Here is a 24729-nt window from a genome sequence, read left to right on the forward strand (position 1 = left end):
AGACCTCTCACCCTGTTCTGGCTTGTAGTTCCCTGGTGTCTCACACACACAAACATACAAAAACTGAATAGAGAGCACCCACAGCCAGGAAAATAGTTATGAATAGTGTTTAATAAGAAGACAGGGCAGACTGCAGTGATCAACTGCTGGGCTTGTTCAGACAAGGATAAGACCTACAACTTATACATAGCTGACCCCTATTATCCACCTCTCCTCTCCCTTTTCACATACTTGCTCCTTCCACATGCATCTTGGTCCCTCCTTTCCTCACCTTTTTGACTTCCCTTAACCACCCCATAATAAGTTTCACACTTTTCCAATTCCCTTCAAGCATCCTATAAAACGTTTTACAGGATCCCACAAGCCCCCTCGGATATCACAAAGTAAGTTTGCTCTTTCCCATGAGACCCATGGCAAACCCCACTCCTTCTTACCAGTTACGAAGTCCTGCTTGAACCTCCTCAAGGCCTTGGGTGGCTCCTTCAATGGTCCATCCACCAGTGATCTGAGCACTCTGGTCTTCAGGATTGTCTCTGTTATCTCCTATTCTTTAGGGTTTGTCTATCTGGGTGTGGTTTATCACTTTTCATGTCTCTCACCCTTGTCTTTTATGCTGAATAGTCATTAACCAGATATCCCCACCAAACGGATGTCCTTCTATGCCAGGTAGCTAGCTACACAGTCTACTTTCCCCATATCTTTTACCTTCCACATACCCTTTTATTCCACACATCTTTACACAGACTTATGTCCATTAACTTTAGGAACTCAACTGATTTTTCTCTATAGTCAAAGGTGAGAGGGAAATTTCAGTGAAAAATGCAGTTGGCTCAAAACTGAATCAGGTTCTAGAAGCAAGTCTCTCTACTTGAAGAGGGATCATGTCTCTTATAGGCTGATAAACTGGGTAATTTCCTGAACATGGAAAAACTAAAAGAAAACACCCCCCCAAAACCACACAGATTTTCTAACTCTTTCTAAGGTATCTGGAGTTCAACAAAGTAATATTTTAAATGAATTCATGTAACAGGATTTAGTCACAAAAGGTCTATAGCATAACAAAATAGTCACCTTCCTTGTTCAGTGTTCATAGTACAGGCCACCATAGCCTGGCAGCTGGAAATGTGACAGCATATTAATGCAGTTGATCTAGAACTCCTCTGCTCTTCTTGTGTGCACAGCTTTTTTCTTCCTTTTTTTTTTTCCTTCACTTTTTCCAGATGCATGTCCCAAGCAGTCCTCCTTTCTGACTCACATTGCTGCAGAAACTTAGCAAGAGTTGGGAGCCACTAGATTTAGACCAGCAAGATAATTGCCTTTGAATAATGAGCAGACCTTGCATCATTCTGGCCAGTCAAATAGTCAGATTTCGGCATATCCCTGACAACTGTGTCACAGAATGCCTTCACACATCAAAAGCTCTGCCTTAGTAAAGCTCAACTTGCAATTATGAAGAAGCTAGAAGATTGTGCTTTGTACTTCTGCATGCTTAAAAAGCTGTCTGTGAAAGGCAGGGGTGAGGGCTGAAGCTAAGACAGTCATTGAGGGAAACGGGATTCTGTCACAAAGAACTGTGTCAGTGCAACCTGCACTTACACACCACCAGAGGAAAGAGTAACTTGTGATCTTTTTAACTGCAACAGCTTTACTCTTCTTTCTTTATTCCCACATTGCTCAGCTGCAGGCTGGCTGGTTGAGCTGATGGGAAAGTGAAGACAAGCACCCACGTAAAGAAAAAAAGACTGCCTATAAACCAGCCCCACCAAGGTCCCCAGCAAGATCCTCAGGACAACTGACAGCCCACACCAGTGCTCAAAGCATCTTTAAATTTGATTATTCTTGCTTGTTCGTGAATGGAAAACAAAAGGTCACTTAAGTCAGATCTGGTTTCAGTCTCCTGAAGTAGTGTTGCAAACTATCAACATTGCTTTGACTAGGGTATTGCTAGTGACTTGCTGCAGTCTCGCACTACCTCTCTTGTTGGCATGTAGCTCTTTTGGCAGCTGTGATGAGTGAAAAATTTCCCTCAGTGACTTTTGCATGGGCCTTTCTACTAAATTTCTGAGCACCATATTCTAGTGTGTGTTCCATCTTGTTAGAGAAGGTGATAGATGATCCTGAGACAGAAGTCTGGCCCTATTTTCTGGACAGCAAAGCACTGCATACACATAAGTATACAACTGACAGAGCTCCTTGTGGGAGTACCTCCAGGTAACTCATAGCAGGGTTCTAAGGGACTTCGTCTCAGAGAACATCTATGATAGATCTACTTATACTCAGTGCCTTTATAATGACATGTATAGCCACACAAACAGCACTCAGAAGACCAATGACCCAGGCTATTATAAGACTAAGAAAAATTACTCCTGACAAGAGAAAGGTTATACACTTGCCAAGATCCTCTTCTTGTGTGTGTTACATACACCTGGGGTATTGACACTCAGCAGTGAAGATGAATGACTGAGATACAGGTCCTGAAGGACCCACATCTATCAGAAATACCTCCATGCCATGACATGGGCTGATGGTGATGGATGTCCAGGCATTAGATGACTCTTACAACTTCTTTCATTGCTTTGAAGTGTTTTCGAAGTGTAGATATGGAAGGCGGATCAGTTAAGCACAGGGAATTATTTTTAGGCAGGGTGTGAAATATTGTAAAACATCCTAGAAGGAATTCAGAGGGTCTGAGAGATCTCATCTTGAATATACCTCGTATAACCAGATAGTGTCTGAAGAATTAATATAAATATCATTTCCCCCCCTTTATTTGCTGCAGGAGATCAAACAGCTGTTCTTGGTAATAACTTATTTTTTTCTCTAGTTAAAATAATTAGAAGAATGTATATTCCCCTCAAAAGCAAGCTGTGTTGCAGTAGTTGCTTAATGCATTAACACCACCACTCACCATCTTGACTTCTTCTGGTAGGAGAAAAGCAGCAGGAGCTCTTCCCAAGGAATGCAGTCCCATTTCACTTCATCTGCCCTGGCTTTGTACCACAGTGGAGGAATTCACAGACAAAATTGTTATGTTCCTTGAAAACTAATGTTCATAGAAGTTGTACATTACAACATTTGGATTAACTAGTTATTGGTAATATCTTCTTTAATTCATACCAGCATAAGCCTTAAAATTGAGGAGATGCATCAGCAAGCAAAGTGAGCCCACTGTTAAAAAAAATATTTACCCACTAGAAGAATTGCTTGTTGCTTCCCTTTTACTTTGCTTCCATGTATTTTATTGTTTTTCCCCCTATTCAGCATGACCCAAATTTTTCAAGTTAAATATATTGCTTCCTTTTCTATGTTTTTTACAAAGCAGACACCAACACTGAAACAATCATGTGTGGTGTTTGCTTTTTTCATTATTCTGCATTAAATATGGGATTGTCAAATCAGCATTTAGAAACTTTGTAAAATTAATAGCCATATCGATTATGAGTTTGAAAATACTTTATCCTTTATTTTACATGCTCTATAATGCCATGACAAATCATAATGATAGAATCAATAAGGTTGGAAAAGACCTCTAAGATCATCAAGTCCAACCACCAACCCTACACCACCATGCCCAGTGAACCATATCCTGAATCAGTCCAAGACCTTTCACTGTGATTTTTTTTTTTTTCTCTAGAAGTCTTACATATTGGAATTTATTCAAGGTGCATTGCCTCTTTTCCTTGCCAACATTTGGTGAAGTTTCAAACCAGCCCTGCTGATTTACATGGCAGTTCTGTAAGGAACTCCGCAGTGGCAGTCATGCTGTTTTGTTCGTGGGGAAAAATTTCCTGCTAACTCATTACTGGAAATTTGAAAATGCCTTGAAAGAAGAGAGGCCTCTCCTTTCATCCTTCCAAAAGTTAGGGGAGAAATGTTGTGTTCTATAACTACAGTCATTCAGTTTTTCTTCTCATCTAACTAAATGTCAGCTTTTTAAAAACATGGCTTAAATATTCATTTGATCAATATGTGTCAAAGGCAGATTCTCAGGTGAGCTGGATGGTGTGGAAAGGATGTCAAATAGTGACTTACAGACATAAAAACATGGAGAGCGTGAAGCTGAGAAACCACACTGTGTTCTGTGTTCATCACAAATGGACTTCAAGAAAAGTTTAGAGTTTAATCTCCTCTTTGTACTTTTGGTCTATTTTTGTTCTGGAATGAAGGAAAAGTTGGTTTCACCTTTCAGTTCTTATGCAACTGAACAAATTTAGAAAAATGTTTACATTTCTTCCTGAAGGTTTTTGCTCTGACTGTGGCTGTTATAAAACTCTTACAACAACAAAAACTTAGAAAAAAAAAAAATGTTTCTTTTCCCTTATGTTGTGAAAATGACAGCGCTGTGTGCATATCCAGTCCCCTCTGCCAGCACAGCTCAGTGAGTTTTAAGATGAATAAGAGGCCCTTTTCAACTCAGTTGATTCTCCTTGCTTAATAACCACATTTTCCTAAAACTACTCATTTATTATTACTCATTACTCATTGTCTACAAAAAAAAAAACTCAACGAAAAAAAGAGAAGACTGTCTACAAAAAAAAAAAAACTCAACGAAAAAAAGAGAAGAGAAGAGATGGAGGAAAGCATGGACCACAGGCAAGGTTAGTTCACTTGCCAGCTCTTTGAAGAAGGAAGTAGAAGGCAGCAAAAGCAGAGCTTTGTCATATAATTTTTTTGTAGTTTCCTCTGCTTTTCAAAGTGCCTTGGCTATTTGATCTCTATCAGGCAGGTGCTGTATTGTGCTATCTTTATATGCCACTTTTAGAACTATGTTTCATAGTAAATGGCAAGATAAACTTTCCATACTGATCTTCAAAAAAATTTGCAAGCAAAATGGCAAGCTATCACACTATCATTCTCTTCATTTCTCTTTCTGAGCCTCACTTTTACAGATTATTTTTTTTTTATCATGCTCTCTCAATGAATGTTGGTGCTACTTGACCTTTAAATGTCAAAATCAATTTAAATGGCATTTACTGAGAACTCTGCAGCCACATACCATATATGAATGGCTGATACACATAAGAATCAAGAGATATATTTCATGATGCACATGAAATGAAGCTAGGCTTATTAATTCTTTTTATTATTCCTGTCACCTCCCCACCCCCATGAAAATAAATTTTCAACTAGCTACTGCTATTTTAAGAGAGTAGGGAGAGTACATACAGGCAAGCTGATTGACATAAGTCAGCTAACTCTTCCAGTTAAAGGTCTGAGTCTGCAAGCTGTTTCTTGTGGGTGGATCTCTGTGCTTAGATTGAGAAGCCTGCAGAATTTAAATCAAAATCAGCTACAGCTAAGCTATAAGGCATAAACTCTTACTTTAAAAGTTCTTCAAGTGAAGAACTACTTACAAAGTGAAGTCACTTTACATATTATTATTACCACTTTCCATTTCCTTTTGATAAATTTAAACACATAAATATTCTTTGTATTTTAATTTCTTGTGTTTGTCTTACATTGGGCAACAAGAAGAGGCTCCTGTCACTGCATCTACCTGGATGAAAACTGACATCTGAACCAAATAGCCCATCTTTTTCCTTGAAAAGGTGTGGAGAAAGGCTAAGCAGGGGAGCCAGTCATGAGGAGGAAACTGATAATATTCCCAGTACAGTCAACAGTTTCATTCAGGCTCATGTCTCTAACCCAAAGTCATTTGGCAGTGATTCAGTCATAATAGATGTCCTGTACCAATCTCAGCTAGGACAAAATAGCAGATTTTCTTCAGTTCTCATGCCAGTAAAAAAAGGAAGACAAAAGGTCCCTTTCCTCCATCAATTTCTGAAGCAGAACGTGACAGATTTTGAAGCCATTAATTCAAAATTATACCCACTGCATCCTGCAGAAGAGAGTAAGGTTTTCCACTTGTGGCTGTCCTTTTGCTTGCAAAGGTGAGCTGGTCTGTTTGTTTTACCCATTAGAGTGTCTTTCTGCCTATAAAGAAGAGGTTTAGCCTCCAGGAAGGAAGAATTAAAATTATTTATTAACTTGCCACTATTTCTCTCACTCACTCGGTCTAGACTGGTAGAAATGGCTGTCAAAAAGAAACAGGATCAGGGCTCTGCTGTGCTGCAGAAGCAGTCCACAGCTTGAACAGCCTGCAGGAAGCTAGTCATTGTAGAAATCTGGGTATAATGCCTTCCTGGGTGGCCAGCCAATAAAGTCAAATAATCCTGTTTTTTGGTGTACAAAAAAAATGCCACCACGCACAATTTCCACCATTCATTCAATTTTCTTGTTTTATCTTTCTGAGTTAGGAGGCAAGGACTCATTTGCAGGTTTTTACTGATGATGCCTGTCACGTTGAGATGGAGACACCTCTAGAACATGACAGAATTATAGTGCTTACAACACCCACAGGAAACAGTTGTTATCCCACAAGCAAGTGAGAAATTGAGTCACTGTATCATCATCATCATCTCCTACAGCCCAGTCGAGTGTCCCAATTATAACATCATTCCCTATTCAGAATCATCTAAGTAAAATTAAGTCTTAAAGGTAAATACCCCCGTAGTATTGTGGAGCCTTGCTGGCACAGAAATCTGCTTCACATTTGAATTACAGGCATCTAGGCTAGATCATGACCTGCAGGATGACCTCAGGAGGTACTGTAGACCAAAGCAAGGGCTGTTCAATACTCCCCTGATGAAGTGCCTTACCCTGAAGTAAATGGGGCATTGCCATCACTGGGAACTTTCCACTCAGCCATGCAGAGCTCCCTCCTCTGTGTTCGCTAGTACATACTGACCCAGTGCTATGCAAGTTTACTGAGCCTTCCTCCCAATCAAAGGAGCTAATTTGATTATTTAATGGCCTTTAGAAAGACAATTTAAAAGTAATCATTTATTCTTAGATGAACCACTTCTCCTTTCAAAAATGTTTTCCCAAGAGCTCAGCTCAGATGAATGGGATGTTGTCTACGGAGCTGTACAGCTTGCCTGCAATTTCCACCCACTGTCCCGAAGAAGGTACCTGATAGTTGAAGGTACAATACAGCAAAAATAAAGAAAATCTTCTTATTAAAAAAGCAAGTTAGATAACTGTCACCTGAGAACAACATTACAGGTATTGGAGATTTTTGTGGTTTGTCATGTATTACTGTCAAGGTTTCTCAATATGGTACAAATCCCCTCCAAGTGGGCTGGCGTACTGAACATGTGCTCCCTGCCGAGCACTATTGCACTGGGAGCACTGATAACAGTATGATAGGTCCCCACAGAAAGCCATACGTGTATTCCTCTGTGCTGAAAACACTGCTTTCAGCAGCTGAAATGGTGCCTTCTACCTGAAAATTCAAAGGCAAACCCAAGACTCATAAATAAAACACATGTCATTAGACATCATTAAAAACTTTGGTATGAAGCACAGCCCACAGATTTGTTTTCATGGGGTTTTTTTGGTTGAAAGTAAAATACATATATTAGAACATTAAGCATCAACATTTGGCAGTGTGTTTCCATTTTTTTCCATAGCAAATACTGTCATTCCAGGTAAGTTGCAATCTGAGACATGGCATATGTCCTCTAGGCTGACTTTGATTTCCTACCTTTTCTACCAGAAAACTCAGGCAGCTGTTCTCAAAAACCACCTGCATTTCTCAGTTCTGTGATGCCACTACTCAGTTAAGAGACAGGTGCCTCAAAGTAACTTTAGCATTCAACTATTATATTGGCACCTTTAATGCTTTCACCATGATCTTGGTTTAAAACTGCAGGAAAAGTTGTGTATAAAAAGAAAAGACTTATTTGATAACAGTGTCATACTTGGAGAGAAAATCACTGGTGTTTCTGCACACACTGAAGAAGCCTAAACTTAACCTTCCCGAGAGTCACCAGCTCACAGACAGACTACTTTTGATATCATTACTTTGTGAAAATTGTCAAAATTACAACTTCAGGCTCTTTATTCTAAGTTATGTTTAAGGTCAGTGAAAAAGCGGAAGAGGGAGACTGACCTGTTATATTTAAATTAATGCTTCATAGGCAATAACAAAGAGAAAGAACTGACCAGGTAAGAGCATTACTCCCAGAGATGTACATGCTAGAACTGTTGAATCAACAGGGAGAGGGTGAAAAGGTTACACAAAACCTCTTCAGCTTTCCTTATTAAGGAAACCTTTTCCTTTCACTTGATTATGATTACTCTTTTTGAACCCACATACATTTCATAACATAAAGTGGTATTAAAAAAATAATAATAATCAACCATTCCAGTAGAGCATTGTCTGGTTTTCAAACACCAATGAATTCTAGATGACTGTGGAAAACATGTATGTTGTGATGCACATGCAATGACATCAGTGATGCATTTATTTCTGCACTGCAGAAAACTCTATTGACAAGAAACCATCAAAAGGCTGAACTGTTGCAAAGACATTTGAGGGATCTGAAATAGCATCCACCACAGAATTTTCTGGTTAAGCTGCATTTCATCATGAAGTGGTCAATAACTGAAATGGAAGCTCTCCCCAGAAATAGCTTCCCTACTTGGTTTGGTTAAGGTAAAGCTGAGTTGACAGGATCTCTCCACCTTTCCTGGTCATCATCCTGACAATTGGACTAGTGGCTGGCTGGCTTAGGCTTCCCCCTATTCAGCATCTCAGTGTTGCAAATCTCATCCTTCTATTTCTAACTGTCTCCATTTAACGTACAGTGAGTATCAGTGGCAGATTCCCTTTCTGGAACCTAACTTCCAAGCCCTGTATAATTTGGGCCCTCTGAATCTACTCTGTAAAGTCCTTTGAAAATCTGGTTCTCAACGTAAATCTTAACAACACATTCTGTTTTATTTTCTGTTTTACCCTCTTTTTAGGGGTCCAGGAATCCACTGGATACTGTTAGACAGTCTTTGCACAGATGTATTGGTCAAGTACCTCAGCTATGCTCACACTCCACAGCTCAAATGGAAAGCCAAAAGCATACAGGTTTACTTTAGAACATTATCTCTCTCTTTTTTCTTTATATGAGAATTCAATCAGTCCATTAAACTTGTTAAGATTTATCTCTGCGAGTAAATAAATTATGCCCTCAGCAAGCCTCTTTTCTTCTGTAGCAGAAGTATCTTCCTTGCCTCTGAGCTCATTTTTAGATTTAAAATAGTCCCTCAAAGGTATTATTTCTTAAGTAAATCTTTCAAAGATTTTTATAGAGTAACATTCCTCTTCTCCCCCTGCTTTGTACCAATGGTTGTTTTAAATTGAAGTTTATTTGAAGTTTGATACTAAAATGTTTTTATAGAAATGCTGAAGTCTCCCTCAAAATAGCTCCAGCCAAAGCTTGAATGGACCATTTTTGTCTTTCATTGCATAAATCTTTTATTTAGATTTTGGGAGGGGAATTTGTTTTTTGGAGGGATTTAATGGTGGTGGGTTTTTTTTTTGCACATCATCAGAGCAGTTTGCCTGGGAAAGCAGCAGGGTGCTTTTTGTCCTCTGTAGTGTTAGCGTGTTCTTTTTTTCTATTTTTCGGATCTCTGAGCACAGACAGTTCCTTCTTTCCTCCTTGGTAATTGTCATTGGCATTGCTCCTAAATGGTATTGCCCTGAGATCAGACAAGTAGTACATACAGCCATACTAAGCAGTACAATTCAAGCAATTTCCAGTTAAAGTTTTGATGGTGAGAGGAAAGAGGGCAGATAGTCCCAAAAGGGCACAGCAGGCACGGTTGTGGCCAGCTCTGGCATTAGGATACAGATAGTGCTGGAAAATTACCAGGCCAGAAAACAATAATTGAACTCTTCTATGGCTCAGGTTTGAAGGTGTCCAACTTTAATAAAGCAAGATGAAGGAATAAGTCAGTAGTACTGTGAAATCCTACGGTGAGAAAGTATGGGCTGCAGATACCACAGAACAGGAGAAAAAGCGATTAAAGCAATTAAGTAGGCAGAGGAGACTACTAGGAAGAGCAAGACATATTCTTGCCAAGGTTTTTGGAATATCTGCCATGAAAACTGCTATAAATCCCTTTACTGAACACCAGCCCAGAGGGACAATGTGAAGGGCCAGATCTCTGCAGAGGGTTTAGCACAGGTTCACACCTTGCTTTAGCACAAGTTCACATCTTGCTTTAACATAGCATCCTGGTTTTTAGTGGAAACAGAGCTGGGTTTCTTTTTCAGTAGTTAGAACAGTTGCTGTGTTTTGCTTTTCAGCCTGGGACTTGTTATGAGAGAGACACCGATAACATCCCAGTGTTTGCATTTTTGTAGCTGGAAGTGAAGGACTTTGTGTTCTGTTAGTCTACAAGCACAAGATCTAAGGAGGGTGAAGAATATTTAAATTAATAAACTAAATTGGCACTTGGATATGCCAGTGAGATATTCCATATCATATCACGTCATGTCCAGTATATTAGTGAGGGTCTCTTCCTCTCTTGCTCTCTCTGGCTTTCACTCAGACTCTTGCTCTCCGGGACTGCGGTTTTGGTTTGGGATTGTCGCTCCTCCGGGATCGTTATTTGGGAACAGGCCGGGCTTCATCAGTTGGTGATGAGCAGTTGCACTGTGTATCACTCATTTTCATATTTTGTTACTGTTACCATTATCACTACTATTTTAATATTAGCATTATTTTAAACTTTATTTTATTTCTATTATTAAACTGTTCTTTATCTCAATCTATGAGTCTCCTTACCCTTGCCCCCTAATCCTCTCCCCTGTCCTCTGGGGGTGGGGAGGAAGTGGGTGAACGGTTGTGTTGGTTGTTGGCCAAGGGCTAGCCCAGGGAAACTATCACACATAGGCTGACATCTCTTCCACCTCTATTCTTCTCAGCCTTTCCAAGAAATGCTAATTGCAATGGTGTCCACATAGTGACAAAATAAGCCAACAATGGAGAATGCTCTGCTGTTCTGAGTCATGAGATACTGTCAAACACTGCTATCTAACATTAAAAGCATGTATATTGCTATAATTGTTACATTTTCTCCTAATCGTCCCACCTCCAAAATGCATGGTTTCAACTTACATGTGAAATCTTAACACAAAGGCTGGGGGGATGAGAGGAGGACAGAGTAAGTGCATGAACCCACCACTGTAAGGCAGCTCATACACACGTGCCATGTGCTAAAACTGTAAACCCTGGACTGCCAGTAACAATCTGGGGCATGATAATCCCTTAATGAGCAACAGCAGGTGCTAAAGTGTTTAACGTAAATCACTCCTGCATTTTAGCGAGTTGTTATTTATGTCATTGCTATCAACAAGTGCAAATCTGACAGGACTGGTGGCAGCCAGTGACCTCTGCTACTGTGGGCTGGGAGCTGCCGGGGATCCCCAGGCAGGACAAGGCAGCGCAGGCAGGGCAGGGCCCGTCCCACCACCTCAGCCAGGAGCAGGGCAGCTGGGGGCACCAGGGGCAGCCCCAGCCCCAGACATTGGCCATCTCCATGGGGACGGGGCCAGCTGAAGCTGGGACACGACTTCTGCCTGCAAGTTGGGCTGGGGACCAGACCTGGTGAGAAGAATTGAGGTCACACATAGCCCAGGATTGCTGAGGCACCAATCTGGCCAAGGAATTTGAGTGTCTTTTTGTAATACCAAGTTTTTGGTCTTCTAATTTTGATTGGGTTGGAAAGAGGTATTTCTTCTGTCTCCAGCAAGAATTTTGTTGATTTGGATTGTTTGGAATTCCTATTACTTGTCCAGTTTAGCACGTCTGTGGGTACACCCAGAAACACCAGCCACTGGAGAGGTATTCATACAAATTAAAAAACATTAGCAAAAGCAGCAATGAGCACAGCACAACTGCTTGGTGCTTCACTGCTGATGTTCAGAGTGGAAAACACAGCACAGACATATGGTTTTCCACTCCTCTCCTCACCAGCCACACAAAGGACACACGGTTCCCACACCCTTCCGAGGCAGGACAGCCGCAGCGGCACAGGAGCACCTCACTCTTAGAATCATAGAATCATGGAATCATGGAATGGTTTGGGTTGGAAGGGACCTTAAAGATCAACCAGTTCCAACCCCCCTGCCATCAGCAGGGACTCTTCAGGTGCTCATGAGAGACCAAAGGCTTGACCTGAGCGATGATTTCTGATGGCAGTCTAAGGCAAGGCAGATGATTTCATCCAAAAATTTTAAGTGTATTTGGACAAATTATCCTTGCTCTAGACATCTATTACACCAACTAAGTCATTCTGTCAGCCACTGCAGGTCTGGCAGGACTTGTGAACAATTTTAATCCTCCAAGAACACATTTGCCCAGCCAATAATTTCGCTTGTCATTAGTAAATTCCTAGCTCATCATTTTAAGAGACAGGAACATACAAAAAAGTATTGATCTCTAGGGTATTGATTCCTATCAGATTTCTTCCAAGGTCTGTAGCAAATTGATCTATGGGCTGTATTTTCACACCTGTATATTAGAGGTTCATAGGCTTTAGGGAGGGCTTTTTAGAATAATGCAGCAGCTTGTTGCTGTGATTTCAAAAGAGCATGGAGCTTGCCAAATGTCTCCAAAGGGAAGGGAAAAAAAAAAGGTAATTTGCCCTTGTAAGTGCTGATGCAACATGAGAATAGATCTGTGGGCCTTGTAAATACTGTGCTTAAAGAACAGGTCCTCTGTTGTGTGCTGGGCTGCTGCAAGAGGAAAAGATCAACCCAAAGGAGAGTCAAATTGCAGCTCAGTATTTCTTCTTGGCTCAGACTCTCTACTGATCTTGGGTGTCACTCTCCCTAATCAGTGTAAGAAAAATAAAGACGATTCAACCTACCTAGCTACAGGCAGGTAGACAGGTTAGACGGGTTATTCTGAATTTCTCATCTCCTATATTCTCTTTCTAGTCAGTGGAGAGAAATCCAGTAGATGTGTCATCTGATTCATTTTAAGCATCTTTGTTAGAATGAGGGAACTGTTCTCTGAAGGCGTCTATTTCTTTCCATTGACTGCATAGAGGATACAATTATTAGCTCAGACTTAGATGTATGACTTTAAAGCTTCAAGCTGGGACAGATGATTCCCATGCTTATACTTCCTTCTTTTCCTCTTCTGCTCTTTTTTAAAGATGTCTTAGTATCCCATTCCTAATCAGCACAGGATGAGTCAAGGGGGCAAGCCCTTGTTGCTTCATCCTTCCCCCAAAATAACCCATCAGCTGTGCATGACTCCTCTGCACCCCAGCCTGTGATGCTCCGTTACACCACATCATTCCTTAGCAGATTCCCCAGAAGACACTTGCTAGTTGTGTGGAGGGATCAGACAGCTGCCGGGGGAAGTGCCTGTTCTACAGGGTGGTGAGGGAGTAAAGCATGTCCTCAGCCACACCTCACAAGGGGTCTCGCTCTTCTCATGGCTGACATCTTTATCTTTGACAAGATTTGCACAGCAACTGGTGACACTGCTGGGCTGTGTTCATTGTGAAAATACCCCGACATGAATCTTTACTGGTAATTCTTTTCAGGAAACTGCAGCAGCCACAGCTTTTAAGTTTCTGCACCAATGTAGAAGCAATGTTACCCATTTTCACTGTAAGACAAAAGAAAACCCACTTGATTTAGGTCAGGCTTACTTAGGCTCATTGTGTTTTTACTAGTTGGCTTCCTTCCAGCACTGGTGTATTTATCTCCGTATCACTTTTCAGCACCAGAAGCACGCTATTCTCTTCACTTTACAGATGGGTTCCTGAAGCAGAGTTCATCTTCTCCCAGGCAACAAAGAGCGGGGTGAGGAAGCTACACGGGAATCAGAGTGTAGGAACTTTACTAGACTGGAAATGAAGCTCTGCTGCTTACATCAAGGAAGTCCTTGATATGGAATCCTGATGGAGTAGTGGCGGTCCTCAAACATGGGCCAGGCCAGGGCAACAAAGCACTCCTAGCTGCAAAATTTGAAGAAACCGCATTGGAAGCTCAGCTCTAACTCTTGAGTTAAGAAATGCCCAAGTATCCCTGGGCACGAGCACACGCAGCTGATTAGCCTTTCCTAGCTAGGTGCACTGAAGCATCTGCAACAAGTCAGGTGATGTGCCACCATCTCTGGTCATGGAAAGGATATCTGAGAGCTTGGTAAAGACAATCACAAGCACCACGGGAAATTTATACAAAGCAATGGCAAGGGCACAGCTAAGTCAGCGAGCTGTTACTTGTTCTGTGGCACTGTGGCATGCTCTGTGTTGGTGGCAGCATCCTCGTAAAAAGACTGGCAAGATTCCACAAGTTTTCTCATGAAGGAGAATCAAGGTATGTTTTGATTTTGAGGAGATTTTGAGGCTGACAGCTACACAGAACATGCCACATGGAAGACAGGACTGTGATGGAAGCCACCCGTGTGACTGGCAGCACCCAGAATGGATTCAGAGGTTAAACCCATTCCAACAGCTCAGCTGTTTGTGGTTCTTACTGAAAGACCAGCACAGCCTGCGTGTAGACACGAGACACTCATTTGGGCTCTACGTGGTTCTTAGTCAATAGTTTACAGGACAGATTAGTGAAGTTGAGGAGAACTGGATTCCAAGCTGTAACCTACAAGGAACTACACACCATGTTTGTATCTTTGGAAGAGATGGTTAAACTTATCTGCCATGTTAAATGACATACTGTCACCTTTGAAAAGCCTCATTATCGGGTCTAGAAATGTCTGCCATTAGTGTGACACTTGTACGTAAAGAGATAAAACTGTCACAATTAGCTGTGATTTTCATCCACACACTTTATTTCTGCATCTAACCAGAGTTAGTTCAAATTACTGTTTGACAGCAGTCTGGCAGCAACAGCAGAAGCTTAATAACACAGAGGTTCACATATTTATTTATTTGCTTGCTTGCTCTGGTGTCTGCATCACATTTCTTAAAATAACCTGGGCAGCATCTTCCACTACTGGAAATGTATTAAGACTAAACTATGCATCTCATCTTTACCAGTGGAGATGGAATATCATAGGAAACAGGGAAGCTGTGAACTGTAATACTAGTCAGTTATTTATATGGAGAACCCACTAAACAAAGTATTTAAACAATGAAATATTTTGGTTATTGTTAAAACTACCCTGAATATGAGGAAGCTCATAACCCAAGTTCTCTAGAGTCTGTGGTTATGCTGCATAATTACATAATAATCAACCACACAGTCAATGCCTATCCAGTAATCATTTTAATTTTATTCTGTCATAGAGGAATACAGTGGTGCTATACTGATTTCTTAAAAAGAAAATTCACTACTCAATCTCTCTTAAATCATGAGACTTAAAAAAAATAAAAAGAGTTTACAGAAAATAAGAAATGTTTACTTACCAGCATTTAAGTTTTTTAATTCATATTATTCAGCAACAATACCGGCAAATACTTAAAATGCCAGTTACCTCAAAATCATGACTCATCTGAAATCAGTGGAGTTACATGAGTAACTGTGTAAGGGAAGCATACTCTCAAGTCCCAAGAGTTGGGATATCAAATTTCTTGGTCCATCAATTAAAGGTACTTACACACTACAACCAGTACATCTGGAATCCCAATCACATTCTGTGCTGCAGGAAAAAGTTTGGCCAGATTCAAATCTTCAACTCTGTGATGTTTAGCTCTATTCAGTCACTGACCACAACTCTCAGCAACTCAATTTCCCATTTTTTACTTCAGATTCATCCACTGTTTAGAATACTATGCACAGAGACTTTAGAGGAGACAGAATTTACCTTCAAACAACAACACTACAAAAGATCACCTTATCATTAAATCAGGGAAAAAAACAGACCACTAAACTCCCATCTCTACTTTAAATAAACCTAGCTCTGTGATTCAGTCTTCTATGCCTAAAATGAGAATAATAGTATACACTGTGCTTTGAAGGATTAATTACTTCTAAATGTGCTGAAATATTCATATAGAAGATATTGTGTAAAGACATGTAACTGTTCATTGCTGCAAATGTAAACAAACCCCATTTCACAGCACAGCATAATACTAGTAAGAAAAGTCCACACAAGATAAAACCAGGAATTTCAAAACACTCATCCCTCCAAAACCACCAAACCAAACCAAACCAAAAATTCCAACACAGTTTGGGAAAGCTAGCAGTGTAAAAGTTTTATTCAGGTCCAATGTAATAACACAATATTTTTGAAACCAAAAACTATCTTTTTGCTGTCGACAAGAAACTTGAGTCATCAAACTTAATTATCAGGGTGCCCTTATTTTCAGAAAGGCAGGAGGAAAATGAAATGCCACATAATTTAAAGAGCAAGAGTACAGAACTATAACCATTTTGCACTGCACACATTAGAGCTGGACACACAATTAGAATGGTCAAACACATGGTTTAGGGCTTAATTATCATACTACTGAGTTTCAAATCCTGAGCTTGTTCCTGGCACTCTGAAACAGGAACTAAGAAGGACACAGTCTGCTCTTTTCCTCAGCCCATTACTGTACCAAACTGTACCAATAAATGTATCTTCTTAGGCTTAAAAAAAAAAAAAGTCATTTTTTAAGTCCTCATTGAGGACTACCCATGAAGTCTCCTGCTGTGAATAAATGCCATTCTGCCCTATTCCTGCAATGTTTCCAGTTATTTGGAGGTGCTACAGGGACCAGATTTGAGTGTACTGAGTAGCATTTGAGTCAGAGGCAGCAGTAGTAAATGTCTGCTGCGTGAATCCAAGAACTGGATATTCTTCACTACTGCAGATGTCCCTTGTCTTTTATGCCAATAGGACCATTATGGTGATTTTTTTCCCTTTCCTTCTCCACAATGACAAATGCAAGCACAATCAAAATTTGGAAACTTTCCATATGAAAAATAGGAATAGAAGAGTGCTAACCTAATTGGCTGTGCTACGCTTTCAGCTGTGACTGTGGGGAAAAAACTGGCCAGGGAGACCACCCTGGTCATGAAAGAATGATACCAGGTGCATCATGTTAACACTAGAAGTATCTGTAATAAATCTCATACTATGCAAGAGAAAAAAATGGGGCTTCCATACTGAATATGCTGTACAATACTGCAGGTTGTCTTTCTCTGCATTTTAGAATGACATCATTGATCTTTTTGTATGAGTGTAATTACAGCCCCACTTTAATGCTGCCAGCAACAAGGAACTATTAGTACTGCTCTTAAAGAGGCAAAAAGCTTTATTAGATATTGCAAAGAGCTAGGGATGCTCTTAAAAATAATAAAGGGCAGTCAATCAATCACATTTGCTCCGTGAAAAGCTTTTAAGATGCAACCCAGAGGTCTGAAGCTTCATTACCAAAACATTTTTCCTACTGCCACTTAAAAAAATTCTGCTGAAGTTTAATGACTAAAATGTAGGTAATGAAACTACAACAATAATTGCGTACTTAAGAATGAAAATACAACGCAGTTGCACTTTCATTGAAGAGATAACTTTAAAGATTGGCACTATTTTGGACTCTAATACATGGATCAGTGCCACTGAAGAATACATAGAGATTTTTATGGAACCCAGACTGTGGATACAAAGGTTCATCTGAGAGTTCAAATTTCAAACAGCAACATACCAATATCAGGAAACATAATGTGTACATAGTGTTTAAAATAAACAACCCTCCACAACATAGGCTCTGAAGAATCCTTAATAAAAACTGCTCAATTTTTCTTTCATTTCTCCCCATTACTAGTGCCTAAAGTATCTGGAAATGGAGCTGTGCTTCTAAACCATGCAAACAGAAAGTGGTGCTCAACACAGGAGCTGTGGCAAGCCAGCTTTAAAAGAAGTTAAATTTTGAGTTGTATTGTATTCTCTGCTAGAGTAAGAAAGCTCATGGAGAACAAGTCTTATGAGGAGCGGCTGAGGAAACTGGGAATGTTTAGCTGGGAGAAGAGAGGGCTGAGGGGAGACCTTATTGCTCTCTACAACTACCTGAAAGGAGGTTGTAGTGAGGTGGGTGTTGGTCTCTTCTCCCAAGTTAGAAACAATTTAGAAACCCTCTGTTAAATTAAATTTTTTAAAAAGCAATTGGAAGTCCTTGACATTAATATTAAATCAATGCTTTAGTTTCGGAAGCTGCTTCACTCCTATAGTCTTTTTAATTAATCCTTTCTGGGGATTAACCATCTTCGGGTTTCCTGGAACACTGTATCTCCCTCTGAAAGAAAATGGGTGAAGTTAGTAATGAAGTGTCACATTCCCCATAAGCTTTAACTGCTAGAAATGTGCATGCTTTTTATATTTGCATAACTGATTACCATTGTGAATTAACAAACTGGAGAGAGGAAAAAACAAGTATATTTGTGGGTTTGTAGGCTATCAGAGCATCTAATTATACTGCATACACACTCAGTCCTCAACTCAGGATTCCTGACTACTTCCTGTTATCTAAATGATGGCATTTGAAGAACATGAACAGAATACTAAACATTTGTGCAAAGAGAAAGATAACTGGCTCAGGAGACATTTTCGTCAGTTACACAGTCCCCATTAGGAAATGGAAAAACATTCTACATTCCTGTAGATGCAGTCTTAGTTCTTTGCAGGTATTCCACTCTGAAGACTCATGGTCTTGAGCCCATGATCATACATAGGAAATGCCAGCAGACTTCTGAAGTGGTACTTGTCACACATACCTACACCACCTACAGGAACCCTACTAGAGCTGTTTTCATCTTGATCTTCTAAGAGAAATCAGTGGGAATGTAAACAAGTCTCCACTGGGGGAAATGGTGATTCCACAAACTCGAAGTGTCATTCTCATGACCCAGCAGCATGCATCTCTACTCTTATGCAATGCACATTTGTTTCTCTCCCTGTTCGTTACTACAGTGGACAGACAGCACTTTAATGACAATATACAGGTTTTCAATGTCTTTCTCAAGTACTATGCATTCTGAAGGAACATGCATCACAACATCACATGATTATATTCATAATGGTAGCCAGAGAAATATTTTGTTATGCAGTAGAAGCTGTGATGACATGATCTGTGCAAGTTTCAAATTTCTGGGCAAACACCCAACAAAGTTGTCCCTAGGGCCTGATAGTCTTCTTGAGATTGACACAGCCTTTGTTGCAGCTCTTACAAGCACACACGGTCTTGATGGAACAGCTGCCCCCATAGAGATATGGATCTGCTTCGACTCAGAGCTTGGAAGATCAGAATCCAAAGCCTTAGTTTGCTCAATAATAAATTGATTATTCAAATTAAAATAAATTGTTACTCAAAATCAATGTATTAATCTGTAGATCACTGTAGAGCTGGACGAAGGAGACAGCATACATCTGTGTGGAATTCTGCAGGGCACAAAACCTCTTTCCACTCAAAACCAGCTGGACTTAATGGACGTAGAAGCCAGGTAGTTACAGCCAGCGCAGTGTTGAAACTGAGCTAATAATACCTGCTACATGCCTCAGTATAACAATAAGGGCTTAAAATGACCTCAAACTGGCTGCTCAGATTGCATCAGAGACATCAGTCTCAAGACATCCATTGTTGTCAGCTAGCCTATATTCTTCCTGCCCTGTGAAATACCATAAAAAGGACCTCTTGCTTTAATACATAGGTTGGGTTTTCCATACCTTTACCTATAGTTAAGAAAACATTAAACATAGTTTCTTAGTATGGTTTGAAATCCAATGAAGGCGGACATTTTCCGAAAGGCCAACAGATGTGAGATAAGAACTCTGGACAGAAAAATTTCCAATTATTCTCAAGAACACATTTATTTTCAGTCATGCAGGTCTTCTCTTATTTGAATGAAATTATTTCTCACTCATGTCAGCTTGAATGAACAACCTTCAGAATGTAAATCAAAACATAATGTCCCTGCTGATGGCAGGGGGGTTGGAACTAGATGATCTTTAAGGTCCCTTCCAATCCAAACCATTCTATGATTCTATGATAATTTAAAGGAGAAATATAAAGATGGCTGTGTTAACCTTGTGATGATCAAGGGATGCTTACTTACATTCTAGTACTCCCTTAAAATACAAACTATGCCAAATCCCCATTCTTACCTCCTTGTTGCCAACTAAGACCAAAGTTTGACCTGAAAGTTCTAAGTCACTGGTTATAAAAACCAATGCTTTGCAAACTGGGTACTTTGCCACAAAGGACAATTTAAAAGATGAACAATTCCCTTCATGTGTGTAAAGTACTTTGAAAAGTTAAAAAAAAAAAATCCTCTGAAGGAAAATGGGTTGAAAGGGGATACTTTGTTACAATTTTCATCTCCTGAGACCAGAAATTACAGGACACAATTTTCTTTTACACTTTATTTTCTTTCATTTGATATAAAGAAAATTACAAAAATATGCTGTCATATAATTTCAGGGTAAATAATGGTCTACTAAAATAAATTATAAAAAAACCCCAACACAATTACAGATCAGTGCTAACCCTCAGCAAATCTCAATATCTGGCTGATGATATTTAATCTGCCAGCAAAGACAGTGAATTCTCCCAGTTCTAGCTTCCTGACCTTCTCCACATGAGCTATGTTAAACATCACTGGGGCCAGAAGCAACACACTAGCTATATGGGGTACCTCAGACCCATACAGTGCTTTTTCTGTATTGAGAAACTTCAGTTATAGACTTTAATTTATATTGTACTATATTAATTCATATTCTACTAATATGCTTTCCTGGAGCATGAAGATCCACTGTTTCGATTTATGAAATCCTGTGATTCTGTACTTGCACAGAATGAAAGAATAAAGCTGGTAAGCAAATACATCTACATAATTTCATGCTTATAATTTACTCATTACGTTTTCCAATGTTCCAAATATGTATTGTGTATGTTCATTTTAGTAATATAGGTAAGTGGGTTCATGGAAGAGTATTTACTGTGAGATACTAAATACACAGAAATCATACTTGCTCAGGAAGTCTCCAAATATAAAGTATTTGGGAGAGTTTCAAAAGCAAATATTATATCTGCCTGTTAACACACTTTTGTAGGCATCTCTTATGGCCACTGGAGGCAGGATCCTGCGTCCAACACACTTTTAATGTGATTCCCCTATATTCTTCATACTGTATATTCTTAACATTTTCAGTTCAATTTAAAAATAAATCTCCTCCAATTTCAAGCTTTCTCACAAGCACTACAATCAGAAACTCATTTTATTTCTATACAGCTCACAGCAGGTAGGTTCTTTTCAAATTTAAATTTCTAACCCATATAACTAAACAGAAATCTGTTAAACAATGAAGCCTTTATATGTTGTCATCTAAAATCACTCACATTATCATCCACAAAAAGCTTTACAATCTCTGTTAGCTAAAAAAGGCCAAGCAAGGCATTATTTAATTGAATTACTCTTAATGGACTAAAGGGCATACTTGTTGCTCTCAATTATGCAGTAATATTTGAAACATAGGTTGAAAAGGAAGAACATCAGAAGTATTGTAAGATTTCAAAAAGGCCACTTAAATATATGTATTTTCAATACTGCAACATACTTAGTATTGAATAAAACTGACTGAAAAGCAGTATCAAAAATTATGTTAAGATTAACACTTTCTTTACAGTGAGGGTGACAGAGCACTGGAACAGGCTGCCCAGAGAGGTGGTGGAGTCTCCTTCTCTGGAGACATTCAAAACCCGCCTGGACGCCTTCCTGTGTAATTTCGTTTATGTTCCTGCTCCGGCAGGGGGATTGGACTAGATGATCTTTTGAGGTCCCTTCCAATCCCCAACATTCTGTGATTCTGTGTGATTATGCTCAGTAATATTCACCATGAACAGAGTTGCAATAGTCAAAACATAGTACTTAGCAAAAAATAATAAACCAGAAAACAGAGGGAATATAAAGGAAACTTACCTCAGATTCTGGTTTTCTCCCTTGCCTGTCAGAGCATCTGGTCTTTGCCTTTTAACAATTTTAAGTGTAGTTGAGGCCTGTAATAGCCAAATTTTTACACAGGTTAAATTCTAACCACAATCATAGTTAAAGAAGTAAAATTTTTTCAAACTATTTTTGACCCAATATGGTCTTATGAAAGTACTCCAAGCACATATTATACTGATGTCTTGTTGATTTGGGGAATTCAGCACATGCCAAAATCCCTTGCTGTGTAAAAATATCATTATTTATTAAGCTGGACAATTAGAGAATATGTAATTTCAATCAGCATATTTTTGGTCATATTGCCTATAACTCCACTTTTTCAATGAAGAAGCATTATATTTCTAACATATTTCCCTGAATGGGAAACAAAACAAATTATAGTGACTTAGTTGTACTTCTGAATGATTAAACCATTAATTGAGAACGTGACTACTTTAAAAAATTTAACACATGGAAATCTTAAATATTCTGGAAGTCTACATTACTGGACATACTGAAAAAATCCACAGTTGTTACCCTTGATATTGCATTTAACAGAATCTGAGCATGATTAAATCAGTTGGTTCTCCTGTTCCTTAGCTCACTGGGTTCTCTCCTCATCCAGCACTTGCTGGCTCATCCAGCAAGTTTCCTTTACTGAAACTACATGGCAGAGGGACAGCTACACCATGGACAGAAAACACAGAAGGTTTAGGGCTTGTCTAGCTGCTGGGCACACTTGGGTGTCTAATGTAAGTGAATGGAATTTTCTCAGCCCTTGTCAACAGATCCATCAGGAACATGTGATAAATATATGATAATCATGATACAGGATGCATTGGCTACACCAGGGCAGTGAAGACTTTTTGAAAGCCTAGAGCTAGATTTTGGGGCTACCTAAACAAGGCTCAAGGTCTGGATTATTACATTACATTACATATTACATTACAACATTACATTTTGTAGCATGTGTGAAAACAACTTGCACTTTCAAGAAAAAAATTGGGCACTGAAAAGAAGCATGTCTCACTGCTCATAAGACAAGGGTTTGTACTGAGCTTCCACGTTTACAATGCACCATAAACCATCGGTACCTCTAGCATGAGTTCTCAAGTTTGTGAAATCTTTAATTTATTTTAAAACAGAGTATATCTTTATGGATCCAGACAAGACAAACAACAACAACAAAAAAATTTCATTTCATAAATCCTCGGGAAATTAATTTCATCTCAATCTAAAACAGGTGTGATGGTTTGCACCTTAGACATGCCTCTGTCTCCACAGATTACAGAGGATCCCTCTACAACTACTTTAAACTGGCTGTTTAAAATTCAGAGAACTAAACACAGGGATATTAATCTGAAGATTATTATTTTGCTCTCATACGATTCTGAAATCACGGGGGCAAATAATTGATTACTGAAAATATAATGCACTAACTACCTTGAGTATTAGTGGCAAAATCGCAGTGCCCAATGCCCCATTTAAGCAACATGCCAGTGTATATACCCCACTTCAAATAAAGTTTTATGCATGTTTAAGTGTTTTTCTGGGCAGCTGACCATGGGCACTCCTCTGCTAGCATGTTCAGTAATAAAATCATACTTTATTTCCTACCTTCTTCCTCCAGCAGTTCCCTCTTTCACTGTTAGTGCAAAAGATATTAACAGTTATCATGGACATTTCCTGGGCTTTTTCTTGGTTTCATGCTGGAAAGTTAGTTTAAGAAATTCTTTCAAATTTCCCTAAGCAGCAATGAACCATGTAAGAGAATCAGTTGCCCACTGTGCAAACACATGGAAATACTACTAATTACAGCCTTTTACCCCACTTAGCTAGCTATGACAGGGATTCAGTGACAGTTATTCCTGGGTATCACACTAAGCTATCTACTTCTACATTATTCAGGAATTAAGAGCTCTTTCAGAATAAGAAATACTAGAAATCTTCACAGGTTCCTCCAGTTTGTAGTATCAACTTTTATATATTACATAATTTGCAGCAATAAAGTTTAACCTCTGATTTCACAAAAACAAGCTATCTTATAAATTTAATTGAAATATGTGCTGCATTGTCATTCTGAGCTGGATGACTAGTTTGTCTTTAAAAGAAAAAAGAGGAAATATGAAAAAGAGGAATTGCTACTTAAGGTGGGTGTCACTACTGCTAATAATTTGGTTTTGTTCTTTTCAACTGAAACATTAAACTCATTATCAGTCTTGTGACTAATGGATGGGCAAGCAAGTACCAGAAAATTACTTCAGCTTTCTCAGTTAAGGGCATTTTGACTATCCTTGGGAACAATGAAACTTCAGCTGATACAAAAGCAAAAAAAAAAAAAAGTATTTAGAAATAAATAAACTGTAGCAATCTTTCAATTTCTAGCTCTTAAAAGTTTTTAAAAACAGCTTTTGTAATGAAGCGATAAAGACTTTGACGTAATGGCATTAACAGATGCTGTTGCTATATTAAGCAAGCAAAATGATTTTCAAAAGTTACTGAGGCACACAGGTTTTTTTCTTACCTGTAAGATCTCTGAAAGGCACATGCGCCGCTCATCATTAGCTTTGTGGTAAGCCTACATACAAAATAAGGGAGATAGGCCACCAGTAAGCAAAATATTTTAAAAGTTGAATTATACAGGAAGAAACAAATATGCAGCAGAGCTTTTCCCCATATTTTTTACATCTTTTGTGGAACTATTCTATTGTGTGTTCCACACACATTGTCTGTTTGTCAGACAACATAATGGCTTTTATAGATCAGAGGCATACAATTATTACAGACCTTTGTTTCTTGTTCCAGTCTAAGTTCATAGTCTTTTAGCTGATTCTGGAGACTTTTCTTCTGTTCTTCTAGTTGTTTAAGAACCTCCTTTAAGGAAACCTGTCATTATAGTAAATAAAATGATGTTTTACAAATATTTCCATTCTGTATAAAGATACCATCACCATAGTCCATTCTTCAAGCATTAAGATCATAGAATCATAGAATCATAGAAT

At 39.1% G+C, this 24729-nt stretch overlaps 1 protein-coding gene across 1 annotated transcript; it reads right to left on the reverse strand.

Moving 5' to 3' along the window:
* Positions 1–17939: 17939 nt before the first annotated feature.
* On the reverse strand, positions 17940–24613 carry CCDC169 (coiled-coil domain containing 169; the record flags this gene model as incomplete). The annotated part of the gene is made up of 4 exons (XM_010162569.1): positions 17940–18042; positions 21722–21798; positions 24252–24305; positions 24515–24613. Coding segments are annotated over 4 exons (333 nt in total), but the record flags the coding sequence as incomplete, so codon positions are not given.
* Between the last annotated feature and the right edge of the window lie 116 nt (positions 24614–24729).

This window comes from Antrostomus carolinensis, unplaced genomic scaffold (genome assembly GCF_000700745.2).
Source record: "Antrostomus carolinensis isolate BGI_N321 unplaced genomic scaffold, ASM70074v2 scaffold4852, whole genome shotgun sequence".
Lineage (NCBI taxonomy): Eukaryota > Metazoa > Chordata > Aves > Caprimulgiformes > Caprimulgidae > Antrostomus > Antrostomus carolinensis.